This window comes from Falco biarmicus, chromosome 4, assembly GCF_023638135.1.
Source record: "Falco biarmicus isolate bFalBia1 chromosome 4, bFalBia1.pri, whole genome shotgun sequence".
NCBI classification, from domain to species: Eukaryota; Metazoa; Chordata; class Aves; order Falconiformes; family Falconidae; genus Falco; species Falco biarmicus.
The window spans coordinates 54,629,292-54,657,157 of record NC_079291.1 but is presented as its reverse complement, the minus strand read 5'-3'; the positions used below and the strand labels follow the sequence as shown (position 1 = coordinate 54,657,157).

At 38.9% G+C, this 27,866-nt stretch overlaps 1 protein-coding gene across 1 annotated transcript; it reads left to right on the top strand.

The window, feature by feature from the left end:
- The first annotated feature begins 148 nt into the window (after positions 1-148).
- ACTR3B (actin related protein 3B) lies at positions 149-27,059 on the top strand. Its single transcript, XM_056336810.1, has 12 exons — positions 149-347; positions 7,874-7,929; positions 9,770-9,894; positions 10,857-10,967; positions 11,362-11,457; positions 11,624-11,731; positions 13,035-13,178; positions 13,786-13,959; positions 17,161-17,253; positions 25,076-25,201; positions 25,654-25,737; positions 26,343-27,059. Exons 1-12 carry the CDS (start codon positions 304-306, stop codon positions 26,436-26,438), a joined length of 1,257 nt encoding a protein of 418 aa, XP_056192785.1. The 5' UTR covers positions 149-303; the 3' UTR covers positions 26,439-27,059.
- The last annotated feature ends 807 nt before the right edge of the window (positions 27,060-27,866 follow it).

The window sequence follows — 27,866 nt, the reverse complement described above, 5'->3', positions numbered from 1 at the left end:
AACCCTGTGGCCACACATGACCTCTGACAAGCTTCCCCACGCGCCCGCTGTGCCCATGCCAGCGGCCGGCGCCGCACGCAGCACCCCGCGCTGCCCGGACCCAAGATGGCGGGCGGGGCGGAGGCCGCGTCACGTGGGGGCGGCGGGCGGCGCACGCGCGCTGGGGGCGGCGCTGACAGGCGGCTGCATGGTGCCCGCCGCCCCTTCGCCGCCGATGCAGTGAGGCCGCGCCGCGCCGCGCCGGGGGAGCCGGCGACGGCGGCCTGGATGGTGGCGTAGGGCCCGTATTGCCGGCTCCCCAGCATGGCGACCTACCTGCCCCCCTGCGTGATAGACGGAGGCACCGGGTGAGTGCGGGGAGAGGGGAACCGGCGCTGCCCGTCCCTTTTCTAAGGAGGCGGGGGGGACGCGTCCCCGCCGTGCCGCCGGTGCGGGCCCCCAGCGGCGGGTCCCTTCCCCTCTCACGGGTCCGGCCTCGCTGCGTCCCGGCCCCCTCTCGGCTTGTCGCCCCTGTGGCGGAGGGTCTCCCTCGGCTCCGGGCCTGCGCCCAGCACCCTCCTGCTGCCCTTCCTCCCGGCTGGCAGCCGTGTGGCCCCGGGGGCGGTGTGTTTCCATGTGCCCTTTTCTCCTCTTGGGTCCAATTTTTGCTCGTGTTCTCTGACGTTCAACTATAGCATGATTAAAGTGCTAAAATTGGGGATGGGGTATTTCAAGCGGCAGCCTGGAGAGTGGGGACACGCGTGCCTGGGGTCTGTGACCCGGGGCCGGTCCGGCAGCAGGTGGGGTGTGCTTGTTGGGCTGTGGCGTTTCCGTGCACCTGGGCCAGGTGTTTCCAGCTGGATGGCATCTGGCTGTGCCTCTAGACAGCGTGTCCATCTCCTTGAACCTTTCCAGCCATTACCTCTGGGCAGCAATGGGATGGGAGCTGCCTGACTTACACTAGTGTTTTTTCTTGGTCATTAGGTCATCCTTTTTTCACCTTTGTCAGAGCAGTGTGAGGTCTATTCTACATTTAGCCAAACCACAAGTTTTGTAACTTAGGTATTTAAAGATAGATGAATCTAAATTGCAGAGGCTGTGCTTGGGTGGTTCAGGAACAGGTCTTTCCTACCTATCTGTAGCTAGAGAAGACCCGTTCATCATCTGATAGACCAGTTCTGCTGTGCCTCAGGCGTGGGAGGTGTCAGAGGGAGCTGTAATGAAGGTGATAATGAACGTGTGGTGTGCTTTTGCTAATATCTTTCCTTTGGCCCAACAGTTATGGACAGCTCTGAAGAGGAGAGGAGACGCCAGTCCATGAGTAACTTATTCAGCCAGTAACTTTACTTGTCAGGCCCTGCCTCAGTGTCACTGATTGCATTAATTTATTGCAATAGTAGACCTTTTCCCAGCAGTGAATTTACAGCACTATTTCCATTTCTTTAATGCTTGGAAAGCTACCTTTAAAATTTCCAAACCTGAGTCATCTTAAAAAAGCCAAAACCAGACCAACCAACCAACCAAAAATCCTGACCCCTTAGCTAATCAGAGGAATCATTTTTTCAGTGGTGTGGTGTCACACGGCCTTTTCCTGAAAAAGTGTTTCGTATTTTGAAGTACATCTGTATTAAACTGTCACAATACTTTTAGAGGTCCCTTGTCTTGTTTCTGTTTATACCTTATCTTACCAGAAATCAGCTCTGTCCCTTAGTGGAGAGTACTGGAGTCCATGTCTGGAAAGTTTGGGAGTAGAATAGAGACTGGGTTCCATCTTGCATATAATTTTGCCTATGCGCTAGATACTCTTTGGTAGTTTCCCAGGTTCCTTCTGATTATTTGCTGAGGATATTTTAAATACCTGTTCTCCACAGAACTGTTGGTGTTACAGGAATATTACTTGACGGTTTTGAAGAGTTTTTCAAGGAGAGAAATGGGGATCTCTAGGTGTAGCCTTTAAAAAGGCTACAATATAAACTACAAAATGCATAAAATGCAACATCTGTCTTTTGCAGGAGACCTCCTTTCCTCTCAGTGTGTGGAGCGATTGCAGTGTTGCACTAGCAGTAGATATTGTTGGCCAACAGTTGTACAAAATAAATAAGGACAGAAAATGGCTTATTGTGTCCTTTCAGAGAAATAATAATTTAAGTAGAATTTCTAAAATCTATTTAGTGTTTGCATGAGTAAAACTGGTGGAATTTGTGTATGGGGGCTTGTATATCGGTTTGTTTTGGGAAGGGTTCAGACAGTCCCCAAATGATGCGACTGCATTTCCATGCCTCCAGATGATCTTAAATCATATGAGACGATGCAATGTCTCTGCTGAATGGACTTTTGCTTGGCTTTGCTGCAGGGCACTCAAATGTGGAAGGCTTTTCAGTAAAGATATTACTGCATTTGAGATAACTTATCTTGCAGAATTCAAGAAGAAATGAGAGTTTGAACCAAAGCAGCCAGAAGAAGTAGCTTGACTCATTGATACGCAATCTCTGGAATTTTCCTCTGTGTGGGCTGAAAACCTTCTTATTGTTAGAATGAATCTACTTTGGGTTACAAGCTTCAAACAATTCATTCAAATTATTCATGAAAAGGCTTTCAGATGAAAACCTTGGGAGAGCATAGTGGAAAGGAGAAGGTATATGCAGACGTGCATGGTGGAACATTGTGTATATAAAATACATTTTTCTGCTTACATCCCTGGTACTGAATGAGGTGCTTTGTCCAGGCACTAATCCTCCTTCTTTTTGCATAAGGGGATTTAAGAAGTTTGTAAAAAGACTGTTGTTGTTAGTGTGTAAGGAGCCTGGTTTAATTTACCATAGGCCTCAGTCCTGTAAAATGATGGAATTTTTCAAAAAAAGCAATGACAGATACATGGAAAATTGGTATAGATCTTCAATGAGAAACATATCATTGTAGCAGGACAGGATAACATTTCTTTATTGGATAGATGACTTGAACTTCCTTTGTCAAACTGCTCACTCTTTAGTCACAGTTTTTGCATAAAGTGATACTAATTTGCTATCATCTTTTCATTAGTATTTGCAAATAACTTGTCCTACTTCAGTTTTGATGCACATCTTCGTTTTCTTTGCATGAGGTTTTCCTCGTGATCAGTTTACACATTGCTATCAGTCTTTTTGTGGAGAAGGGCATGCTATTTTTAGTTTCTAAGGCCTACCAGGCCTTTTTGCTGTTGCTGTTTTAAGTAGCTTAAACTTTGTAACTAGTTTTATTAACTGGCATTTAGCTGTGGGACATCAGAATGCTAATAGGTGGGTGTGCAGAACAAAGTTGTCTTAAAATATCTTTCTCCCCTTCAGAGTGTGTATTTGCAGTCGCTAAGGAGTACTTCTATTTTGGGTGTATTTTATTGAAGTCGCTCAATTTTTCTTTTACTAAAGAAAAATTACTTTGGTAAAATCTTACTGGTGAGTTTAGAGGTAAACGCTTGATTTCTGGGAGAAGTGAGCTGGACTTATCTTAAAACTTGAAGCTTTAGGTGGTTTTTTTGTTGTTGTTGCTGGGCTATTAAAGATAGCTGGAACCTCAGAAGATGTTTATTTTTACCTCTCTTACTATATTTCTGATGCTAAATGAGTTGCTTTAGCCAAGTATTACCACTGCTTCTTACATGTGAGGCTTGTGAACAGGCATTATTGTAATTGCTGTTCTGGATCCAAGGAGCCTGAGTTAATTAACTGCTGTTTATAATCACAAGCTTCAGCCCTGTAAAGTGCTAGACTCTCAAAAAAACCCACTGGCTCTAATGTACGCTTTATTCTTATAGTGGCTGCTGGTGCTTTTGGGTAAATTGTGCAAACATATTTTTTTCTGTTTGATATTTCCTCCTTCATACCTTCTTTCTTCATTCATATTCCTTCATCACATCCTTCTTTCAAAAGTACCTTTCCATATTGTTATAAAGAACTTGTTTCTTTATAGTTTCTCAGGCATATTTGTAATAATGATAGCATAGTCTGTTTATGGCAGCACTGCATCAGAGGTGTTCTGGCAGTAATAACTCTTAGTTATTTAGCGTCTTTGCTGTCGGAGAAAGTGTTCTCTTTACAAAGGTTATTTTTTGTTTGCTTATAGGACTTTCTTAAAGTATTTTGCTGCTTTCAGTCAGTTTGTATCTATTTTTTCAGAGCTTTTTTTTTTCTTTGTGTGTGTGGGTGTAACACATTGTTTTAAAGATCCTGAACCAAAAAGCAAAAGAAATTGAAGAAATGCTAAAATGTTCACAGCTGGGCTTTGGTCTTTTACATACTTGTCCAGAGAAAATTTGGATGTCTGGTATTTTGAGATGGCTAAAGCAACTACCTGAGTTTGTGAATGTGAATGCCTAAATTTTGTTGTTCTTGTGCTTTAGTAAGTTTCCAAAACATATCTCTGCTCTTTAAAGTGGTTGAGGGTGCAGCATCTGCTTCCAAGTTTTGTCCATTTGTATATTTTTGCAGGCCTCTTCCTACATAAGTTTGGGGTTTTTTTTGGTTTTTTTTTTTTTTGTTTTTTGTCTTTCCATGGTAGGACTTCAGAAGAGAACAGGGTTAGGATGACCTATTCCTCATGCAAAAGCTAGTGAAACTGATTTGTGTACTAACTAAACACCTGGGAAAAATAGTATGTAGGAGACAACACTATTTTTAGAAACTCCTTGTTTCAACAATGTATAATTTCCAGTGATTCTTTTTTTTTTTAAAAAAAAGATGAGTAGATCCTCCAAATCCACTTGCATGAAATAGCCTTAGTCTATTGGATCAGTTTTCTACTAATCTTTGATGCAGCCTCTGGTATCCTGTATTTTGGAGAGTTTCCAGTAGGTTCCCATCTCACTGGCAATAAATCTGCTACCTATAATGAAATTAAGTTGGAGTACTGATTATCTACATGTTCCCTACAGCTGTCTCTGCAATTTACAGATCACAAGATGTTGCTTTACCATTAGTCTGCTAGGCTGTAACCCAGGAGAAAGAAACCCATGTTTTAGGTGCTTAAATATTCATTGGAGAAGGGACTGGAGACCAGGTAGTAACCTCTCTAACTGTTTAAGTCCAGAGCCTTTCAGGTCAATGAATATTTAAATAACTTGTATAAAAGGGAAAAAATTCTGTAGGAGGTCCTGGAAGTGGGTCACCCAAACACTTTAATGTACTCCTGGGTATGGCTCTGGAAGGTGGAATGTGTTTGCGTCCTGCTGGGCAGAAGAAACATCTGGGACCAAATCTGCCATGTCCTGAGTGAATAAGCTACTGGGTAAGAGAGGGAAGTGCAACTGCATCATTTTTCCTTCTCTTCCTCAGCGGTTTTGAGAGTAGTTTGAGTTTCCTATTTGGCTTTCTCACAACACCTGAAATACAGCTTGTTAGAGTCCATCTCTTGTTTGATCCTAAATAGATATTTATTTTTTGAACAGCCTTTGTTTTCCTTGCCTTAACATTGAACTGAGAATTTAGTTATTAATATATTTAGTATTAATCCTCCATGGATTAGTGCCATGCAAAAGAAATCTTCCCAGATGTTCTCTTCTGTAAGATGTGTTCTTTGAAGAGAACTTTTTCACTGATACTTAGAAATAAGCTTATCCTGTAGCTTTAACTGGGATTAATTCACCTAGTGAAAAAATAAATCTGTAAAATATTGAGCTGTAGGCCTTTGGTAACTTTATAAGTTATTGTAGTAAAGGGATCTGATCCCTGCTTGAGAGGGAAGATAAAGCTATTGCAGACTGATAGCCCAAGCTAACTTGTAGAGGGTATTTTCTTTTTAATAAATGGGTATGAATTTAGCATGCGTGTAGCTGGGGGTGGAGAATGGCAAACTAAACTCTTGGCCAGAGTCTAATTTAAGAAGTGAGTTCTGGTTATATTGCAGGAACCTTTTAATTTTATATATATATATATGCTCACCCACATATATGTAAGTTGTATAAAAAGTATATGTGCATACTTACATGCTTAGGTGTATTCATGTATATGTATATATTGACTTTGGCTTTTGTCTTTGGGGTTTGAAGGGCTGTTTTCACGAGGTGTCTGCCTGATTGCCATTTCTAAGTTTTAGAACTAGGTCTCTTGAATCCAAAAACGGTTTCCTTGGTCCTCACTATGTGTATTTGAGCAAAACTCATTTCAGAGAGAGAAATGAAGAGGAAGTATCCTGTAATGCATCTTGAATCCCAGTGGAGCTCCTGTTGTTGCTTGTTATATTTTAATAATATTCTCTATGTAAGCCTCATTCTAAAAGGGGAAGAAGCTGTGCAATAATAATCACAAGAAGAATTCTTAATAGTAATGGCTTTCTTACAAATCGGTCTAATGTCCTGATTATAAGTTTTTGAGAGTCACAGAAAGTATGCATAAACATTTTGGATTATGCTGAAAGTATATGCCCATACAATGATGATTAAAAATATAATAAACCCTTGCCCCCAAAACACAGTCCTCATCTTTTTATGCTTGGGGAAAATGGCTTTTTAAACTATTATTTGAAGTCTGTTGAAGCTATAGCTTTGAAGAGATGTTGAAAATACAGTATTTAAATTCCGAGGTCATTGCTGAATCAGTTTTGATTTAATTCCTTTAGCTAAGCAAACTGATTCTTAATGAGTGTTTTTATACCAAATGTTCTCATAAAGGGGTACTTACTGTTTAAGCTGTTAATGAAGAAGCAACTCTCTGCTTTATCGATGGTATAATATTGTTTGCAAATATTGAGTGTAGGATGTAGACAGAGACCTTAAATATACTTTAGGATGGAGATTGTGATTGATGACATTTAAGAATTTCATGGGTTTAAGTTCTCATGGTAAAAATGGATGTGAGTAATGCTGATTTCCCTCAAATCACGCTGTTTATTGGACTTCTATTCCAGTGTAATTACAATACTAGAGAAAGACTTCAGTTTCTGCAACCATTAAGTTAATTTTGTTGGGTTTTTTTCCCCTGTTTTTTGAATTTCTTCCTTAATTGTTTGTGTTTTGTTTTGTTGTGTATCCTTCTGTCTGTGTGTGTGATTGTCGTGTCTGTGTCCCATCCCATCCCTTGCACCCCCCCCCCCCCCCCCCCCCCCCGGAATTAGAGCTGGTTTTTATGGTGTGTGATGTTAATTATTTCTAGTTGCTGAAGACCTGAACCAGCTTCCAGTGAGTAACACCATGCAGAGATTTTAGGTTTTGTGTGAAAATTCCTTTTCTTTCTTTCTTCCCCAAGTTACCAGTTGCTTTTTTTCTCTTCATCCTTTACCGGTTAAAATATATATTACATATATATTGAAAGACATGGAAAATGCTTTATATCATCTGCTGCCCGTTTTTAAAGCGTTTTATCAATGCATGCGTTGGTGTAGTATGTATGTTACCACACACAGATGCTGTACCTGTGACAGAGTGGTTTGTGTAAGGCACAAAAGGGAATTGTATCAGGATTGCAACTGGAGTTCTCAACTGTGGTTTGTACTTAAGACACACTTCTTTTTTTCCTATGTTTGACAATGTTAAACAGATATGCAAAGTCTAATGACATCTTTGGTCATGGTAGCTTTCTGAAAGATGAGATCTGCACAAAAGGGTGGAATATGGCCTGCCTGTCTTTTGTCAGAGCTGGTCAACAAGATTGAGAAAGTAAGAGATGAATCTTCACTTTTCAAATACTACAAAAATTTGTAAGCTGAAGGTGTTTGAAAAATAAATAACCCCTTAAAATATTTACCACTTCTGAGCTTTCTTCTCAGCAGGATGACACTTGAAAGCATAACCCAGAAAATGTAGATGTGGTATGTGATTGCTTGGCCTTCGCTTTAAGAGCTGTAGTGAATTGAAAGTGTTTGTTTGTTTTTTTTTTTCCCCATAGTCTAAATGGATCTAATAACTTCTTGATCATTTCTTTTCTAGGTATACGAAACTTGGCTATGCAGGAAATACAGAACCTCAGTTCATTATCCCATCATGTGAGTAAACTTTTGTCCTCCAAATTGTAGTGTACGCTGCTATCACTGAACACCTCCATGAGGGAATGATGTGCTTTCCAACTCCCAGCTCCACCTTCCTAGCCCCTGGTCCCTCTGGCAAGTGATACTCATTGCGTTAGTATCTTTGGCTACAGCGTAGCTAAACAGAACTCCTTGTTTGCAGTTAGCTAGGGCTGTTGCTCCTTAAATCAGCTCTTGGTTGCTATGACAAAGATGAAGAGAACTCTAGTCCAATTTCCTTTTTATCTCCATTATTTTTCTGCCAGGGCTCTTGAGTAGACAGAATGTAATTTACCTCCTGTCTACCTGACACCATGGTTACTGCCCGGATAATCTGGGGAAGGTTTCCTGTCAAATTAAGCACTAAAGTGCAGGTGGTGTCTGCCTTATTTACATTGTCTGGGACTGTAGACAGTTTAATATTCAAGAAAGTTGTTCCTATTAGAAAATGTTTTTTTGGGTGTGCGTTTATCCATTAAAATGACTTTGCATATTTAACATGTTTTGTTGAGCAGATTTACTCTGAATTTCTTTTTGTATGTTAAACTTGTTTAAAATGTTATACCTTTCTGGTGTTCTTGATTTTAATTGTTGTCTTAATAGTTTCTCTCACATGCTACATATATAATTATAAATAGTAGCACTGACTACATATTTGCATCTATAATGTCATCTGTTATCTCATGCTTATCTCTACTTAATGTTAAACACCGCCTTTTACTTTTCATAAGCTTTGCCAATTATCTCCTTATTAATGCATCTAGACTGCCTTGTAGCTACTCACAGTAGAAGGTAGAAAGATAAAGAAATAATAAAGGTCATTGAGGGCCAGAGAGGGGGAGGGGGACATGCTCTTTACCAGATGTAGCTGCAGTACTGGTTACAGTCTTACTATTTTAAGTTATTTTTAAAAAAATTAAAACCTAAACCACTGGTAAAAATTTAAATGCCTTATGTTAAAGAAGTTGGTTAGCAGGAATTTCCTGTGAATTTGTTATAAATCCTGTTTAGTAAAACTATACACTTGTTGGGGCTTAGATGTGTTTCCAAAAGAATTGTTTGCCTGTCAGTAATTTTTTGACACTGATAGTATTTGGTGTGTTTGTGGATGATGCCTGTCTGCGTTTTCTACTGTATGTTATTTGGATCCTGATTATGACCCATTAAAAGAGAACTGTATATAAATAAGGCTATGTTTTAAGAGTGCTTTATTCCATTTTTATTTATAGCTTGCCCCAGATTTGTGTTTTTTGCTGTCTCATCTTCTTGCCTATAGCAGCCATCATCTAATAATTTCTGTGATAGTTGCAGCTTGCTAATGGGAAGCATAAGTGTCTCCAAAGATTTCTCGTAGCACTGGAAATTGATTTCTCCCCTCCCCACTTCCTCCTTCTCACCAACCAGGATAATGACTCCAATACTTTTTTTCTGAAGTACAGTTTATTTTCTTCTCCACCTGTGCTCTTTCTCTTGACTCTAGAGTTGAAACTCAGAAAATCACGTTGCTTCCTGGAGCGCTGCACTTGCACAGGTTTAGTGACTGCTGTAGTCTGGAACATAACACATTTTTAAGACTATTTTTCCTCAGAGTTATTTACATGAATGAGGGATGGGTGACCAGAATCCTGTGTGACACAGTGAGAATGAACTCTGCTATATTGGATTGTCAGTAGATCACTTACATAATTTCTGCAAAGTATGCTTTCTATATCCGGATTTTTTATTTCTGGAAAAAATCCTGAAGTAAATAAATATTCATTGCATGGTATTTAGGTGTTTTAATTTTGTTTTCATTTTGGGGCCTGTGTGTTATTTTAAGGTATTGCAATCCGAGAATCAGCCAAAGTAGGTGACCAGGCTCAGAGGAGGGTGATGAAAGGTGTTGATGATCTGGACTTCTTCATAGGAGATGAAGCCATAGATAAACCTACCTATGCTACAAAGGTAAGCATTGAGTATTTTCAAGAAGTCTTTCCAAATTTTCATGTTTTATTATATAATGTTCTAGAACTTCTTGATAAACTTCTTGATAACCATTTAAAACATTTACTTTTTTTGCTGCTTTAAAAAAAAACATCTGATTTGGTTCATGGGTTTACCTTTTTTTTTTTTTTTTAAAAAAAAATGTCTGTTTTAGTAGTGCTGTCCTGTGTGATTGGTGCTTGAACCCTTGTGTAAACATCCATTGATACAGTGCAGCCATAAACACTGAATATTTAAAATCTTGCTAAAAGTGTATCCTCTTAACACAGCATATGAACTGGGGAATGTGTTGGATGCTTTTGCTTCAAGGAATGTCACAATTGTTTTGTGGAGGGCTGTCTTCAATGCAGCTTTTCTGTGAATCACATTTTCCATGCTTTAGTAAAGGACTTCTTGAGCTTACAAAATGTTACCAGCTTATGAATTATGTGGAAGAAATCATATTTTATACATCCTACTGTATTACTTAAATGTCAGCTGTGTTCTTAACGTTGAACAAAATGTAAACATTATCCCTGCGAGAATTTTAATTTAAAATAGCCTATATGGTCTTTTTTTTTTTAATAGATTGGAAGGTGTACTGAAATAAAGTATGATTCTTAACTTTATAAATGATGAAATTTATACAAAAAGAGATTAAAACAGTGCTGCAATAGAGCAATAGCAGTATTAGGAATAGAGTCTGGATTCTGGCTTCTAGTCTTGTAAGATAGAATCACAATTTGAAGTACCTGGGAGCAGGAGATAACTTCTCATAGTACCTCTAAATTAAAATTAAAATGGAGTATTTGATAAGATAACCATGAGATGAGGTGTTTTCATTCTTGCAGAAGATGTAAGGGTTTGGGGACTTAGGCTGTTCCTATGTCTGGGTTTGTTTATCCTTGTGTGGCCTAGAGTGTTGACAAGTTTTCTTGCTGTAGTGGCCTATACGACATGGTATTGTTGAAGACTGGGACCTCATGGAGAGATTCATGGAGCAGGTCATTTTTAAATACCTACGAGCTGAACCTGAGGATCACTATTTTTTAATGGTGAGTTAATGAGCCTGGGCAAGAAAATATTTTTGTGAGAGGATAACTAAATAATACTGCAAGTGCAAGGCTCTGTTGGAGAGTTTTTCTCTTTGTCTTTTATTTCTTCAGCAGCTGGGGGGAGCAGTGAAAAGAGGGAGAAAAATGTAATTTATGAAGCTGCATTATAACTAAACTTCGTTCATTTTGCGATGCATGCTGCTACAGGTTGGATTTTGGTTTTGAGAAGCTTCAGTCACTTAGTTTAAATTCTGTTTGAAATTTTCTATTTTGAGTGCACTGAGAATTTTAGAAGCTTGATTACCATGCCAAGCTAATCAATGCATGAACTGTTAGGACTCTGTTGGGGTGCTTTTTCAAAACTCCCTTTTAATTTTTTTTTTTTTTCTTCTAGACAGAGCCTCCGCTGAACACACCAGAAAACAGAGAGTATCTTGCAGAAATCATGTTCGAATCATTTAACATACCAGGACTTTACATTGCTGTTCAGGTGAACAAAGCAAATACATACTTCTAAAGAACAGTATGGCTGCAGTATGTATAGTCCGTAGGCACACATCTAAAATGTTTGAAACAGTATTTTCTGTTTGTAAATATTACTGATTGTAAATTAGCACACTCTGCCTTCTTCTAAATATAAACGCTTTCTCATGTAGGCAGTGTTGGCCTTAGCAGCCTCTTGGACGTCACGGCAGGTTGGAGAACGTACTTTAACTGGAATTGTCATTGATAGTGGTGATGGAGTGACCCACGTAATTCCTGTGGTAGGTAGCAGGGTGCAATTTAAAATTATTAGTGGTTTGGACAATTACAGGGTTTATTTACTATAAATTTAAATAAGTAGTGTGAAATGAAACTTTAAATTTTTAGTGTTGCTTGGTTGTATGAGATGTTTTGAAAAGTATGTATTATGTGAGCTTATTTATGCAGCTGATGTAGCTTGCACATTATAGAAAGGTCACAAGTAAGGAATTGTCAGGCCATCTTTCAAAGGCTATTTCTATGTAAAACTTTGCCTTCTGTTACTGTGGTTTCTTAGTTTAGTAATAATGTTTATCACAGTTTTGGATCTCCTGCATGCCACCAGCATCTGACAAGAAATGTCCTAACTGTTTGATGTCCTGCGTTTTGATTAATATAGCTGATAACGTGTGCTTTTTATATGATTTTATTGTACCATAGAAGTTAGTGAACTCTGTTTGTGTGGAAACGAGTACAAGCTTGTACAGATGCATGTTCATACACATGGTTAATCTCATACAGCTTAATTAAGTTATGATGTTAAAAATATAGTTATCTGTGCATACTGACATCTGTTCTGCTGATGTCATTTCGTGTATTTCTGAAGCATATAGTATGCTTGAATGATCAGTTATTTTAGAAATGAAAATTTGATTCCCTTTAACTCTGTCTTGCATTTTGGTATTAACCTGGTCTCAGTATTTTCTTCATATGGGAAATACTGGGGAAAAAACCAGCATTTACCGTATGAAACTCTGAAAAGTATAAACAAACAAACAAAAAAAAAAAGCAAGGGAGGAAATAATGTTGGCTCAGTGGTATCATTGTTTTCAGTAAATGTGTCTTGAAAAAAATTCCGCAAATAGATTTCTTGTTTTTAGGTTTTTATTGTGCTTATAATTAGATACTACTTAATTTTGGTTTTCTTGTCTGAGAATTTTAATAAATTTTATACATTTTCCTATTAATTTTCACTCTCAAACAGGACACAAGTGATGTATTTGTTACATTTGTTTTTCAGATTATGCCTAAAAGAAACCATCTGATCAGACTGTCTTCTAATATGTGCAAGATTTTTTTTGTCTTATCACATGTGTATCTATTAGATAATATCTCTTTATATGTGAAGTCAAGGTCTTTAGATAAAAATAATACCCATTTTGCAGTGGGTTGCACATTTTTAGAGTAATTATACAGTTTCAAGATTTTACTTCTAATTAAAAATGAAAACAGAATATTATAAAAATGAGTGTTAGTTTTGTTGTTAATGATTGATACATGGTAGGTTTTTCCCTAAGTATTTTTTTTTCCTCTCCTCCTACATAGGCAGAAGGCTATGTAATTGGAAGTTGCATCAAACATATTCCTATTGCAGGTAGAGATATTACTTACTTTATTCAACAGCTCCTAAGGGAAAGGGAGGTGGGAATTCCTCCTGAACAATCTCTGGAGACAGCAAAAGCCATAAAGGTACACCCTTCTTTATCTCTTAATAAATACATAAATAAAACTTGAGCTAATTTTTTGGCTTTAGTAAGTTGCCAGTGGCTCTCTTAAAAATGCAAATGTAGGCAGTGTATTGTAATTACACAAGCTTCTGTTAGTTTATCCAATCAAGTGCGGGGGAAGGAGAAAGAGGAAGAAAATCTTCATGCTAGACTGTTCAGAGTGAGTATGTTCTGCAGATTAAATCAGCATTTTAAGCTTTAGATTTGTTTAAAGTTTGCTTTTTAATATAATAAATGTATGTAATGTTAGTAGGGTGATTGTGTGGGTCTGATCTTGCAACGAAGGCTTGCCATTAAACTTCTCTATCGTCACAGACCTAATGGTTGCGATGTTTTCATTTTGAGAGAGACTAGATGAGTCAGCGTGTGATCTGCTTGAAACAAAAGTTTAATTTTTTCAATGAATTTGAATTTCAATGGAATTTCACAAATTCAAAAAAATGTGCATTGTCTTGTAGGGTTGAGTCTTCGGTAGTCATTTGGGTGAGAATTCTTGTGTTTTGACTGCGTTATGCTTTAATGATGGAATCATTTTTTGACATTTTTAAATGGATGGTATTTATTAACAGGAGAAGTACTGTTACATTTGCCCTGACATAGTGAAAGAATTTGCCAAGTACGATGGAGATCCTCGGAAATGGATCAAACAGTATACTGGCATCAATGCAATCAACAAAACCAAGTTTGTTATAGATGTCGGTTATGAAAGGTTCCTTGGACCTGAAATTTTCTTTCATCCTGAGGTAAGAATAGGGATTAAGCCATATTAAGTTATAGAAACTTTACTATGGGAGTGAAGAGAGGGGGGAGGGAGGCACTATCATTTTTGGTGCCAGTGCGCCATCAGGTGGAAGTAAGGATTTCAGGGAGTCTCCCGGTTGTGAGCCCCGTGCAGCCTCAGAGAATTTAAGCACAGAAGAATGTGAGCCCGGCAGTGTCTTGGTTTAACTCCAGACGGCAGCTAAGAACCGCACAGCTGCTCTCTTAACTCCCCCCCGCCCCGCTCCCCTGGTGGGATGAAGAGGAGAATCAGGAAAAGAGGTAAAACCTGTGGGGTGAGATAAGAACAGCTTAATAATTAAAGTAAAATATACTGCTGCTGCTACTGCTATGAAAAATTATAATGAAAGGGAGAAAACAGAGAGAGAAGAATAAAACTCATGAAAAACCAAGTGATGCACAATACAGTTGCTCACCACCTGGTGACTGATGCCCAGCCAGTCCCTGAGCAGTGGTCAGGGGCCTCCCCCAGCCAGCTCCCCCCAGTTTATGTACTTAGCATGGTGTTCTGTGGTATGGAATAGCCCTTTGGCTGCTTCAGGTCAGCTGTCCTGACCACGTTCCCTCCCAGCTTCTTGTCCACCTCCTCACTGGCAGAGCACGGGAAACTTAAAAGTCCTTGACTTAGGGTAAGTACTACTTAGTGACAACTAAAAACATCAGCGTATTATCAACATTATTCTCATCCTAAATCCTAAACAGAGCACTGTACCAGCTACTAGGAAGAAAATTAACTCTATCACAGCCAAAACCAGTACAAACAAATACTTTTTTTAATGTCCCATGTAACATTTAAAACATCTTCCTCCGCTTCTTTAAAGGCAACCTAAAATTGAGAACTTGCTTGAACTTACAGGTTTTGTATAGTATTTTTGTTCATTCTTTCAGTGTTGGTTTAAACCAGTATGCCTTTATACTGTGTATCTGATTATGTTGCCAGTCCCTTTGGGCACTACTCTGCATGGTAGCATTACATTGATGATAATCTAAATGTTGGACACTGACTTCTGATACTGAGTCAATTTCTAAAGCATGGATGCTAAAATTGTCCTTGAGGGAAGTCCTTTGAAATTTCTGGTGATGTGGTACATAAGTAACATTCTGGGAAACATTGCAATACCTAGTTTGTCAGGGTTTTGGTAGTTCAGTTTGAGTGAGCTTCAGGTTATTGTGATATTGTGGGAGAGGAAAGAGTCCATTTTTAATATGTTACAGCATAGCAGAAAAGGTTTTCTCCATTCCTGTGCAGTCCATGGAGTTTATTGCAGGCACCCATAACCTGTAATACTATTAAAAAAATTAATCAAGATCCACCATTAACATTGATGAACTTTCCCTTTGTCTACCCTCCTTCTATTGGAAAAGTATTAAAACCCTCATTCTTTCACCTTTTGTCTAAATTCCACTGTTAATATCTTTGTGGTCAGTTTGTAGCCATCTGATCTTGTGCCAACATTAAACCTCTGGGCTATATAGTTTGTGCTCCCTGCTGTTTACTGATGTGATCTTACAGGGAGGCATTGAATCCCATGTCAGATGTCATTTTAATGGTTCCTCTTTCCATAGTCCCTTCAAAGACTGTTAGGAACAGGATAAAGGACTAATTTCCATTTTCTTCATTTCTTGATAGTTTCTTGGCTCTGTATTGAAAAAAAAACAAAACACCAAACACTGAACTGACTTTCTAGACAAGAAAAACACTAGATGATACGTACTGCATCCAAAGAGAATTTCTCGCTGGACTTCATTAACTCCTCACTTCAAAGGGTATCGAGTTAGCTAGGTAAAAACTGCCTTTGGTAAAGCTGTCTTGTAATCTTTTCCTATTTTTAGTTTACAAAATTTGTTCTGAAGTCTTTAATGTTCTTGAAGTTAGGCTTTGGGGTTTGTAGTTATCCAGATCATTTCTCCACTTTTAAAATTAGGTATTTTACTTGCTATTCTCCAACCATATGGTAGCAGACTGCAATTTCACATGCCAGTTCTCTTGTCCCCATTCTTGGAGCATGTTATACTCTGCTTTGGATGCCATAACTCTCATTTCTACTTACTCCTTTTGCCACGCTGTTTTAGCAATATCTTTATACAGGGCTTTGGGAGAAGTTTTCAAGCTGTAGCTTGTTCGGATGAGAACTCTGTGTGAAACAACACCGCTTCTTTCTTCTCTTTTAATTTATGCGGCTTCATGTTTTAGCTTCTTGCATGATTAATTCTTACTATGGAAGTTAGCTTGAATTCTTGGGGATTTTTCACATCATTCTTATGGCTCCTGATCTCCAAGCCAACTTCCTTTGCTAATTTCTCTTTCAGTTCAATGTATACTTGTGTTCTGGCTTTTGTTATTCATCCAGTTAGATACTTTATCTTGTTTAGTTGTAAATCCCAAATAGTTTCTAGACCTTTGGGAAAGTTTTAAAGTTAAATAATAATATATTATTATGTATCAATAATTAATTTCTCAAATTTTAATCTCTGAAAGGGCAAACCCTAGGCTATGAACTGTTTTATTTTTTAAAGCTTGTGTTTTAAGTGGAAAATTGCCACTAGTCCAAGAATATTTTCCAGCTTTAGCAACTCTGACTCTCTCGTATGTATAAATGCAGAAATTTACATTAGCACTGTATTGATTGCATTGATGGGGGCTTCCACTCAACATCTTGGAGTATTTATGCCTTTTTGAATACTAGAGATTTTGTGTGTTTAGGAGAAAAACAACTTTTTGGTGGGAATTTAACAGAATTATTTCAGTAGGGTTGAAAATTTTTTCCAGGGGAACATTCTGATTAGCACACTGATGTTTTTGATTTCACTTAAAAGGAAAGACAGGACCACACTGCAAAGGAACGGTATGTTTAATATTTCAGGAGAACTCACTCATGTCACATGCAATAGTAGGTCCATAGTACATAAATCGTGAACAGTGAATTTATGACCAAGGAAGAGAATCTGAATTTCTCAGCAGGAAAAGGAATTCGCATTTCTTGTGTAGAGAAGTGGGTTTGTTATAATGTAGAGTAAGTGGTGAGCAGTAGTAATACTGCCTTTGATTTGCACCTGCTCCCTTTAAAAGTGCTATTACAAAATCTCTCTGCAGTCTCACTTCTGCCTTTTTGTTTCTCCATTCTTTGGGTGGAAAATCTAATGCCTATTCTATTTCATTTTAGTTTGCTAATCCTGACTTTATGGAATCCATTTCGGATGTAGTTGATGAAGTTATACAGAACTGTCCTATTGATGTTCGACGTCCATTATATAAGGTATGGTCTTTCTGTTGTAAGATTTAACTTATTTGAAAACTATCATCATCGTGAAGCATATGCATAGCTATCACTTCGCCCACTATGAGAAATGTGAACTTTGACTAGAAATAAAGTTCAGGTTAAAAAAGGTGCCATTTCTGAATGAAGAGTACTTGGTATTTGCTGCTTTTTATTTTTTAAATAAGGGTTATCTGTGACGGTGGCTTGGTACATAGGTAAGTATTATCCCTGAGGAACTGAGGCAGACAGATGTTACTTGTATCTGATGTTTGTAATGTGAGTTCTTGTGCATTAAGGTTTTTGGCTTTCGCCTGTTTAAGGGTTACATCATGGTCTCATCCCTCCACCCCCCCACTTACATCAAGCAGTGGTTTCAAATACATTTATTTTTTTCATGGTCTTGACTTGTATCTGTTCATTCTCTGCCATTTTAGCCAGGTACTGAACCCAGTATTAAAGTACATGAAGGCTTAAAATCTTTTAGGAGACAATAATTAGGCCTGCTTAAACTTGCCTGGGGTGTAGTCCAGAGAGTACTTTCAGTCACTGATTTTTTTAAGGAATTAAAAGGTAGGTACTGACAGACATAGCCTGTGGCAAGCTCCTTCTGTATTGGCAGCACATCCTATGCTTCCCGGTTGTTCTCTGCTTGTGCAGCAGCATCCTTTTGGAAATCACAGTGTAAAGTAATAGCATGGACAAGTTTGCTTGCTCATGTAGAAGGTGGTAGTTTTCCTCACCTATTAGAATGAGTATTAAGTTCCAACTAAATCGTATCTCAGGGTAATTCATAACTAGTACAATTTTGCAGTCTGTTCTACTTGTCTAGTAAACATACTGTGTAATCTAGAATGAGACATAGCAAAGGAGACATTTGCTTCAGAGCAAATCCGTGGAGCAGTTTAAAACGGGAAGTTAAACTACTTAACAGGCTTGTATGTGGGGTGAATTTTGCAGTAGATGTCTTCAATGGCTTCAAGCTTAGGTGTATTGCAGAAGGTTATAGGAAACTCTTTAGTGTCTGGTTGTGCTTGGGGTCTGTGCTTTTTTCCTGAAAGACCAAAGTTGCCATACAGTATAGCTTAACTGCTTGGTAGGGCAGGGGTTAGTACTGGCTTCTGAAATGTGGTATTTAAAAATTGAGGTTACGTTACTCTTTCCTCACCATAATCAGTGGGCAAATAACTTTCCTTTGGCTTACCACTGAATGAGACTTTGTTTTTCCATTTTGCTTTTCATAATACTTGCTTAATTAAAAGTGTTACACAATTATCTATTGAATGTAATGATAGATGTCAGTAGTTATTAATGCTAATAGTTACTGTCTTCTTTGAGCAAGCTCACTGCAAAGCTTCGAGCATCTCTGTTCTCATTGTTTAGAAGTATATAGGTGCAGAAAACCACTCACACTTTCTCTTGCTTTCTGTGGTTTATCAATTTCACTTGCCCACTGTGCTGCATGGTGGCCAGCCAAGACCCTGGGCTTTGGAGCTGGGTTTCCACCAAATGTATTTGGATTCTTCCTCAGTGTTCATCCAGAAAATACCCACAAGTATCCTTGCAGTTTATATGTGGTAGGTAGCCTTTGAAGCATTGCTTCATAACCCAACTTTTGATGTCCTGTGTTTCTTTTTCAGTTCTATTGCCAGTATCCCTGTTCCCCAGGCTAATCAACGTCTCTCTTATGAAGCCAGTTATCTTACCTTATGTTGATGTTTGGACCAGCAAGACCTTCAGAAGACTGACTTCTTCAGCCAGACCCCATAGCCTGTAGCTATTCAATACCAGGCACAAACATTCTTTCACATGTGATGAAGCCTTTTGTAACTATGTAGTGGTTGCCAGCAATGCACACTTCTAATTCTTAGGATTACACCATCTTAATGTGATTGCTTGGAAGAATTGATTTATATTCTTATTCTGTGTCTGTAACACAGAGTTGAGAGTTCTGGATTGCTTGGGATGAGCTGCTTTCTGCTAAAATGGAAGAAGAGACGTAGGCTGCTGGGTTTGGAACCAAGGGAGTTGCATTGAAATTTGAAGAAATAAGTGGACTGTATTTTTTTTAAAACAAACCCAAATCTTCAGCAAGTGGAATGAAATTTACAGTGAGTGCTCAGGTGAAATGGTAGAGCAGGTATTTTGGGTCTTGCCACATGGCTGAAATAATCTGGCATCCTTGTGAATGTTGATCATTCCTGTGTGTTGAATCCCACTGAAAAGCGAGCCATCCTGTGTGCAGCTAGAAATGTGGCCATGCTTTTGTGGGGCTCTGTGAGGCATTACATCACCCTTGGCATTCTTTGGGAAAAATGGTGTGTGGTTTGTCTAGTTCTGTTTTTTTGGAAGAATTCTGTAGCTTCCTTTTTTCTTAAAATACTGTTCCACACCTTTCCTTACACTTATCTTTACATAAACGCATAGCATAACTGATATCACAGAAATGCTGAGAAATTAGAGGGAGAGAGAAGTAGCATGATGGTGACTATGGTCTGCAGAATAACACAGTCCTTCCCCCCAGCTTTCAGGTTACTATGAGCATACTACTAAACACGGTGTAACTAACGCACACCTAGCTTGCATCAGTAGGAAACGTGTTTTGTGGTACAGCCACAACAGATGCTAGTGTTGGATGTTTTTAATACTAGATGCTATTAAAAAATATCTTTTCAACCTGGAAATGCTCTGAAACTTGTCCTAACATTTGTCAGTTAGGGCATGAATTTCTGACACTTAATGTAAAAAAAAAAAAAAGAGTAGTTGAATTTAAGTCGCCACCTAGTGAAGATGGTAATAATAGCTTCGAAGGTAGACAAAGGGCTTTCAGAAATTCTAAAAACTGTTTGATATTCTAGTAAATGGTATTTTTTGTTGGTAACAGATACAAAAACTGTCACTTTTTCTCCATACTCTACTTCATCTTCCTTTTTCCCCATCCAGAGCCTGTCCCCAGATACTTCAAGAGTTCAGGTGGTAACAGGAGATGAGAACAGTATTGACAGTTACGAGGCCTGTGCCTTCTACTGATGGAAAGGATGTAAGTGTAGGGTCATGGGCTGTCCCAACAATCGATTTCTTTCAATTTTCTCTGCTATGTTTTTGGCACAAATACATGGCTGAGAGAGTTTGAGATAAGTGACATCTGAAACCAGGCAAATTTTTTCAGAAATACCTCTGTAAGATCCTAGCCAAGCATATTTAAATACTCATGATGCAAATCGTGGTGGATCAAGTTAGAATACCCTCAACCTCAAACTTTTAAGCTAGTTTCTCAAGCTGAAAAACGTTGCTTGAGGTGGGGACTGTAGCATGTTGGCAAGTGTGGTAGTTTATTGTAGATAAATCATCCAGGCTTTTAGTAGAAACACAGGTGCGTGGAGACAGGATTTTAACTATGTTGGCTCTTTTCCTTAGAGGAGGAGATGTTTTAGCTGGGTGTGTGGCTGTTGTGGATGACAGTGAACTTTTGAGCTTGCTGATACAGTTAGGATTTGGATTGCGCTTGCTGTACTGGTGTTCCCTTGGAAGGCTGAGCTTGACTGCCCAGCTTATAACGAACCATCCTTAAAGCTTGGGGAGCTCGGGGGTGCAGGAGGCTAAAGGAATAGTAAATATTCCTTTACTATCGCTTCTGCCTTAAGTTGCCGGTACATCGGGTGCGTGAGAACAGCTTCACGTGCGCTGTGCGGTGAGTAGATGGCGCTGCCGTACCGCCGTGCCGGGCCGTACCGCCGTGCCGTGCCGCCCGGAGCCGCGGGGGGGGCGGGCTTATTGCTGGATCGGTTCTTGCCTTTCCTCTCTGAAACTGTAGGTATCCCCAACCAGAAGACTGGGTAGGGTTCAACTGACTTTTGCTTATCTACGCTTCAGCAGAATGACAGCGTTTGCTAGTAATTACTAAGCAGAGAGAGGGGAGGCTCTGTGGGGGAGGTAAGGTTGGAGAGACTGCCGGGCCACTGGATCTGCGTCATACCGGCACTGATGTAAGAGATGGGAAAGCAACGGTATTCCTGCTGGTTCAAGCGGACGCTCCAAGCGATTAACTAACTGTTGGTGTAGCACAGGAGCACTGAGGAGAAGCCCTGTTTATTCCTGTCCCGGCTGTAATTAAATTTGTAACATTAGCTGTGCTAGCTGCTTTAACAGTAGCTCAGTACATTTGCAGCATTCCATGGTTACTTTTGTGTCTTGAGTGCAGGCATATTTCTGTGGAACAGCGTGACCATAAGTTGTGCTGAGATCTTTTGCTGTTACTCAAACTCTTAAATGAACGTGGAAAATGATGATTTTAAAGAAACAGAAATTGTTTCCTCATCATTAAAAGTCAAACTTACTTAAAGTTTCTCACACTAAATTTACTGCTTAATAATATGTTTGTTGTTTGATATGTATAGTATTTCTCATTGTGCTTTCCATACAATGTTGGGAAATATTTGCCCTGTTTTAACTAAATTAAGAGGCATGTACCTTGATTCACTTGCTCATGCTCAGCTTGTGAACATTCCAGTTTTTACCCATAGTAATTTTTATTAACGGTTATACATTGTTCTCATTAAATCTCTGCGGTGGTGTGGTTGTGTCACGTTAAACAACTTTAATTTAGCATTTGGATGGAAGAGAAACAGATGTGTTGTTTAAGTTCATATTTATCACAAAAGCAGTGGATGCTTCTTAGTTTGGTGCTGTGAAATCTGAAGTGTCCAGCTGAGAGTTTGCTTATGCCACATTACCAGATGCGGTGTAAAGATGGACATACCAGTTCTGCATTTTGTATTTGGTGGAGATGAGCTCTGCAGAAGCTAATTTTACTTTTTGGAATTCTAATGTAAACTTTAGAGATTTTTGTTACCGTAGCTGTTTTTTTTTTGTTAGGTAGCTTCATATCTCTGCAGCATTACATTGTACATAGTACCAGAAATGGTATGGAGAGAAACTCAGTATCCTAGAGTTCATAAGAGAAGCAAAGGGGATGGATGAGAAGTGAGGAATTTCTTGCCAGCTCTGTGGTGTTTACCTCCCCACTACTGCCCCCCTCGCTTTCTTTCCAGAAATGGCCTACGTTCATTATTTACTTAGTGTGGTTAGCTTTTTCAGGTGTGTGGAAAGGTCTTCATCCCTCTCTTCTAAGGGAACACATTCTTTTGAAACAAATTTTCAGCCAGTTAGCTATCAAAGTAGAAATCAGCTGGAGCTTTCCATCAGATGATATGGTAATCAGTGTTAGCTCTGAAACCTGAGGTCTGCTTAGAGCTGTTAAACCAGCCAAAGTGTGTTTGAGCCGAGTAAGATCAGAAGTCTTGTTTAAAGGAATCAGCTGGAAACAGATACTTAAATCATAACTTCCTTGATTGTTTTTTTTTGACAAGAGGCCAGAGAATGCCCAGGCAGACTGAAAGTCCACACATCACTCGTAAGCTTTCTCCACAGACATATTTAGCAGGCTTCATTGTTATGTTTTTCATTAAGTAGTTACTGGAATTACTGTTATTCTAGGGAAGGTATTTGCTGTAGGGAGTGGTTTCTTGGTGTTTTTTTGTTGTGTGCTTTTTTTTTTTTTTTTTTTTTTTTTTATCTGACCATCTTTTCCCACCTTCTTTGGGTCTTTTGTAAGTGAGGGGTGGGGAATGTGTATGGATTCCGCTTTCATTGCGAGTGAGGACTACCTGGCTTCTGATCTCCTTGCAGAAGTCTGGCCTGCTGAGTTGTGATAACTTACTGAAGCCCATATGTGAGCAGCCTGCTGCTAAAGAGCACGGATTCGGCCCAGTGCTGACAAGAAGTGCAGGGAGCAGGGGAACTGTGAACTGTATAATTAACCATCTTATAATGGCAGTTGGTGTCACCTAGGTACTTATATCCCAAATTCTGCTTAGCCTGGCTTGTCCGAATACGTGATAATGAGATGACTCACCTTTTCAACAAATATACCTTAGTGCTTCTGTTCTCCTTGACCAGTATTATTGTTAAACTTATTTCAGTGTTTAGAAGTACTTGAATAACCGTAATCTGAGGAAAGTATAACTTCTTAGTTTTAACCTGGAATGATAAAAGATTCTCCCAGTATTACTGCTAAATCTTTAGTTACATGAGTTGATCTCAGATGTATTCAAACTATTATTCCCAGGTATATTGTAAAATCTATTTTTAGTGGTAGCATTGTCCACTTTATGGAGTATACATTTTAAGTTTAATTTGCTTTTAATAGAATTACTGCTGTCAGCATCTTTGCCAACTTCATTATCTCCAGGTAATATTTTCTGATGGCATCTTCCTTAATTGCTATTTCATCACTCAGGTTGGTGGCTGTCTTCCCCCACATTAGCAATTTTCTTTTCCCATGTGGAGTGCATGACCACTATGAGGCAGGGGAAGAGATGTTCTTGTGTATGGGGGGGAACAGTGGGAATCTCCCTCCTACTTAAATTTTAGGACCAGCTGTGGTTTCTGGCTCCTGCTTATACGTATGGCTCCTTTGCTCTTCTCTGTTCCCGTTTTGCTTTCTTTTGGGAAATATTTCAGTAATGTTATGGGGATTGTGTGCTTTTCTTTTAAGTATACCTGCCTTGCTATGCACTCTTTTATACTGTAGATAATCTGAAGCTGTGAAGAAATGAGTTTTTCCGACTGTAATGGTTTTTATGATGCGCAGAGAGATAATTTTTTTTGTAAAAACAAAACAGCTTTCTTCTCACTTAACAAGGAAAATCTTGTTTGTAACTTGTAATCTGCTGCTTAAAATCCAAGCAGTTACTTCTGTACCCTGCAAGTGTGAACGCTTATTAAGCATGTCTTTAACTCTGCATACCTCTGTGCAGGCTTTCTGGCTGAAAGCACTGGTTCAGGGATTCTTTTGTTACATTGCACAGTGTTGGTCTGTAGTGTCAAAAACTATTACTGAGAGATAATCGCTTAACCTGGGTATAATGAACTCTTGATCTCAGTTGAGTTCCTTGTGGACACGTATCTAAGGCATGTAAGTGGTGTTGGTAAGTGCTAATGGGCACTTTGGTTTGCAATTGCATCAATATGCAAGGGCACACATGCACTTTTGTCTTACAGGGTTCGTTTTCTGATTATGAATTGTGTTTTTGCTGCCACCGATGTTATGTACTAGAGTTTCTGTTTTGAATTGCCCCACCTTTGAAATGACTTTTGCATTATTCTATGACCCTGCAACATTATCATAATTAAGGATGGGACATTCTAAAACCCCTATTTAGAATCCAAGTCCAGAAGAAGAGGCTTTCGATTCTGCTCTAAAAACTATGTAATACCAGGCAAGTAGGTATAGATAAGACAAATGAAAAGGCATTGTGTCTTTCTCTGTACTGCAGTCCTCTTTGGAGGTGTGGTATCTTTCTGAAGAATCATTGGACTTGCTGGTTGCTATGTTAGAAGTTTAACTCTTAAAATAATAAAAAAAAATAAATTCTGGAAAACTTGACAGCTTTTTGAAAGACACTAAGAGTAATACGATGCGTCTAGAGCCTTATTGGTATCAGGGCTAAAACTGCTTACTATGAGCATCCCTGGGAAACTTGATGTAGTGTCTTATTTCTGCTGCTCTGCACATGTAGGGTACTAGCTCACCGTTTTAATGAAATCCTTCTCTGTTGTAATAACATGTTCTACATAAAACTCTTTAAAGGAGAAAAAAAAATGGACCTCCTACAGAAATTGAGCAGTGCTTAAGGTCTTCTGTGTAGATTGTCAGCTTCCTAATGATGTTACAATCCAAATAGTCACTTCTGCAGTGTTGGCTTTTTGCAAAACTTGCTTGAAGATGGATTTAAAGAATGTGTCTTTAATTTCTGCACAGAATGTGGTCCTCTCGGGAGGATCCACGATGTTCAGGGACTTTGGACGACGACTGCAAAGGGATTTGAAAAGAGTAGTGGACGCGAGATTGCGGCTTAGCGAAGAGCTCAGTGGTGGTCGGATAAAAGTAAGCAAGCATTTCAAGTGCATTAATTACATAAGTAGTGAAAGAAATACAGTTGAAAATTTTCACCTCACTAGTGAAAATGCAGTGTTGTAAAATTAATAGTGTGTATGTTTGCAAGGCTACCAATGCATTTATGACCACAATGTATGACATATGTCTTTGTTCACAGTAACTGTAAGATTCTTGTAGTCTTTTAAGGGCAATTCTGGTTTCCTTCTAGGAGATACGTGATCTTTAGCAGTAGGCAAGAGGGATTTAACTGTTGTGTCCTTCTGCATACTAATCATGAAGAGTTTTATGACTTAGTCTCCTAGGGAACATGACAAACTGAGTGATTAGTGTGAGATAGTGATGTGAATGGAAGGGTGAAGATGTGTGGGCCTGAGCATGTTCTGTTTGTAAGTATCTTGCCAGAAAATATAAACCAACTAAATACAAACTGTTTTTCTTAGCCCAAACCAGTTGAAGTTCAAGTGATAACACATCACATGCAGCGTTATGCAGTTTGGTTCGGTGGTTCCATGCTGGCTTCAACAGTAAGTCTTTATCAAAATTGTTCTGTCTTTTCTATATTGCCATGTATTATGTTGTCTTCTGGCTATATTTGGTTGAAGTGCTAAGTTTTAAACCTTTTCATTGTGACAGCCTAAACTGTGTCACATTCTGGAATCCTTACCCAACTTTTATCTCAGTAAAATTTTTACAGGGCAAGTGGGAGCTTTACTTGAGTAAGGATATTGTGACTTGACACAATTCTGAAGTAGTTTTTATATGATAATTGCAACGTAGTCCCTTTATTCTTGAAGTCAGCAGTAGGGATTAGTTAGGACTTCAGGAATATAGGATCCAAATCAATGGTCTTAAACGTGAGAGAGAAGCAAATACAGGAAAATGGGAGTAATTCCTGTCCCCTCCAAAGTGGGTTTTCTCATTACTGTGTTTAAAAGCAGTCTTCTGTTCAGACAAACTGTTCTTGATTAATTGTATTCACATCCTAATACTTCTCGTTTTACTCCATTTAAAAAATGTAATACAACATCGTAAAGCTGCAATTTATGAAAATATTAAGGCGTTTGTTTGTTGGTTTTCCTACTTTATATATTCTTATGCTGTTGAGGGGTTTTGTTTTATACTTTCATAGCCAGAGTTTTTCCAAGTATGTCACACCAAGAAAGACTATGAAGAGTATGGCCCTAGTATCTGTCGTCATAATCCTGTTTTTGGAGTCATGTCATAATGCTCGTCTAATGGAAACAAGATCGCTGATACCTTGCTGGTGAAGAAACTCATGTAATGCAGAGGAAGGCAGCAGATACTGTAAATACTGAAGCAAGATGTGGTTACCTCTTGGAAGCTTTTGGATCACCACCGTGCACTAAAGCACAACTTACAGCCCCAAGTCACTTCAGTAAAAGCCATTTCTCTGCTGACTACTTTAAAGCCTATCCTTCTCTCTTCCTAAATGTGAGGTAATTGAAAATAGGTAAGTCTCAGTTTAGGAGGTTGTGCAAATACTACTGAAACTGTATCTAGAAGAAGAAGAAGGCAGTGTTTTACTGCTTGTGGAGAGATTGAAGCCTTTCCCACTTGTGCCCTGATTTTGCAATCAAGTCTCTTAGCAATGGAGCACTAAATACCACATTGCCTTCAGGGGAGTTGGAATGGATGCAGGTACCTGCCCAAATAGCTCAGACTGCAGGATTGGGACTGTACTTTGTAAATGTAGGTTTTTCATATAATTTTGTATTTTATGATATCGGTAGGATGATTTGATGATTAGTTCTAAGCACGAACAGCTATCAATGTCATGGAGTGATGTTACACATTTCCAGGTGTGAGGCATGTATTGGAGTTGTGCTGGTATTTTTTTGGGGCAAAAAAAAACAAAAACAAGCAAGCCATGTATGCTAGAAACTGATGTGTTCATGTTTGGATGACACAAACCAAGTGATTTACAGTATTGTATGAAGTTCATTATAGCCACTGTTACTTTGTTTTGAATTTTCTGAAACTGTTTTATAGAAGATGATGTTTTGTTTTGATGTTGGTGAGTGGTGGATGACGCACGGGCCTTGCACCAGTGAAATAAAAGCTGTTAACATCTTTACAAATGTTTGTGGTAGTCTGATTTACATACTCCTCCACTTCATCGCACAAGGTTAGCTTGCCATTTGTATGTCAGTGTATGTGGAATCATAGTAACACTGAAGCTGGAACGGACCTCTGGAGATTTCTGGTCCAGACTCTTGCTCGGTGCAGGGCTTACTTTGAAGTCAGATCTGGTTGCTCAGGACTAGTCAAATTTCAAGTTTCTGTGAATGGAGGTTCCTGAACATCTGGGCAACCTGTTCCAGGGCTTAATTACTCTGGTACGGTTACATGGGCTCATGTTCTTTCGTTATGGACACATTTGTTCTGTGGTTTAAACCTAAATAGAGTAGGAAATCTTACTTGTTCAGTCTGTGCTGATATTTTTCTGATCTCTCAGCAGAGGTTTTGTAACAGTTCGTGTAGCCCAGTAAGAATTTTGTAAGACGCATCAATTTGGCTTTAACTTGCGTGGAGGGATTGAGACCAAGCAATTATTTGTTCACCATAAATTAGAAATTAAACCAAATAGGACTCCACGACTCAAGCCTGATTCCAAATGCTTTTGAACTTAAAG

Coding starts and splice junctions, on each gene's coding strand:
- ACTR3B (XM_056336810.1), top strand. CDS start 304: ATGGCGACCTACCTGCCCCCCTGCGTGATAGACGGAGGCACCGG. Junction 9,895..10,856: donor AACCTACCTATGCTACAAAG/GTAAGCATTGAG, acceptor TTCTTGCTGTAG/TGGCCTATACGACATGGTAT. Junction 13,179..13,785: donor AGACAGCAAAAGCCATAAAG/GTACACCCTTCT, acceptor ATTTATTAACAG/GAGAAGTACTGTTACATTTG.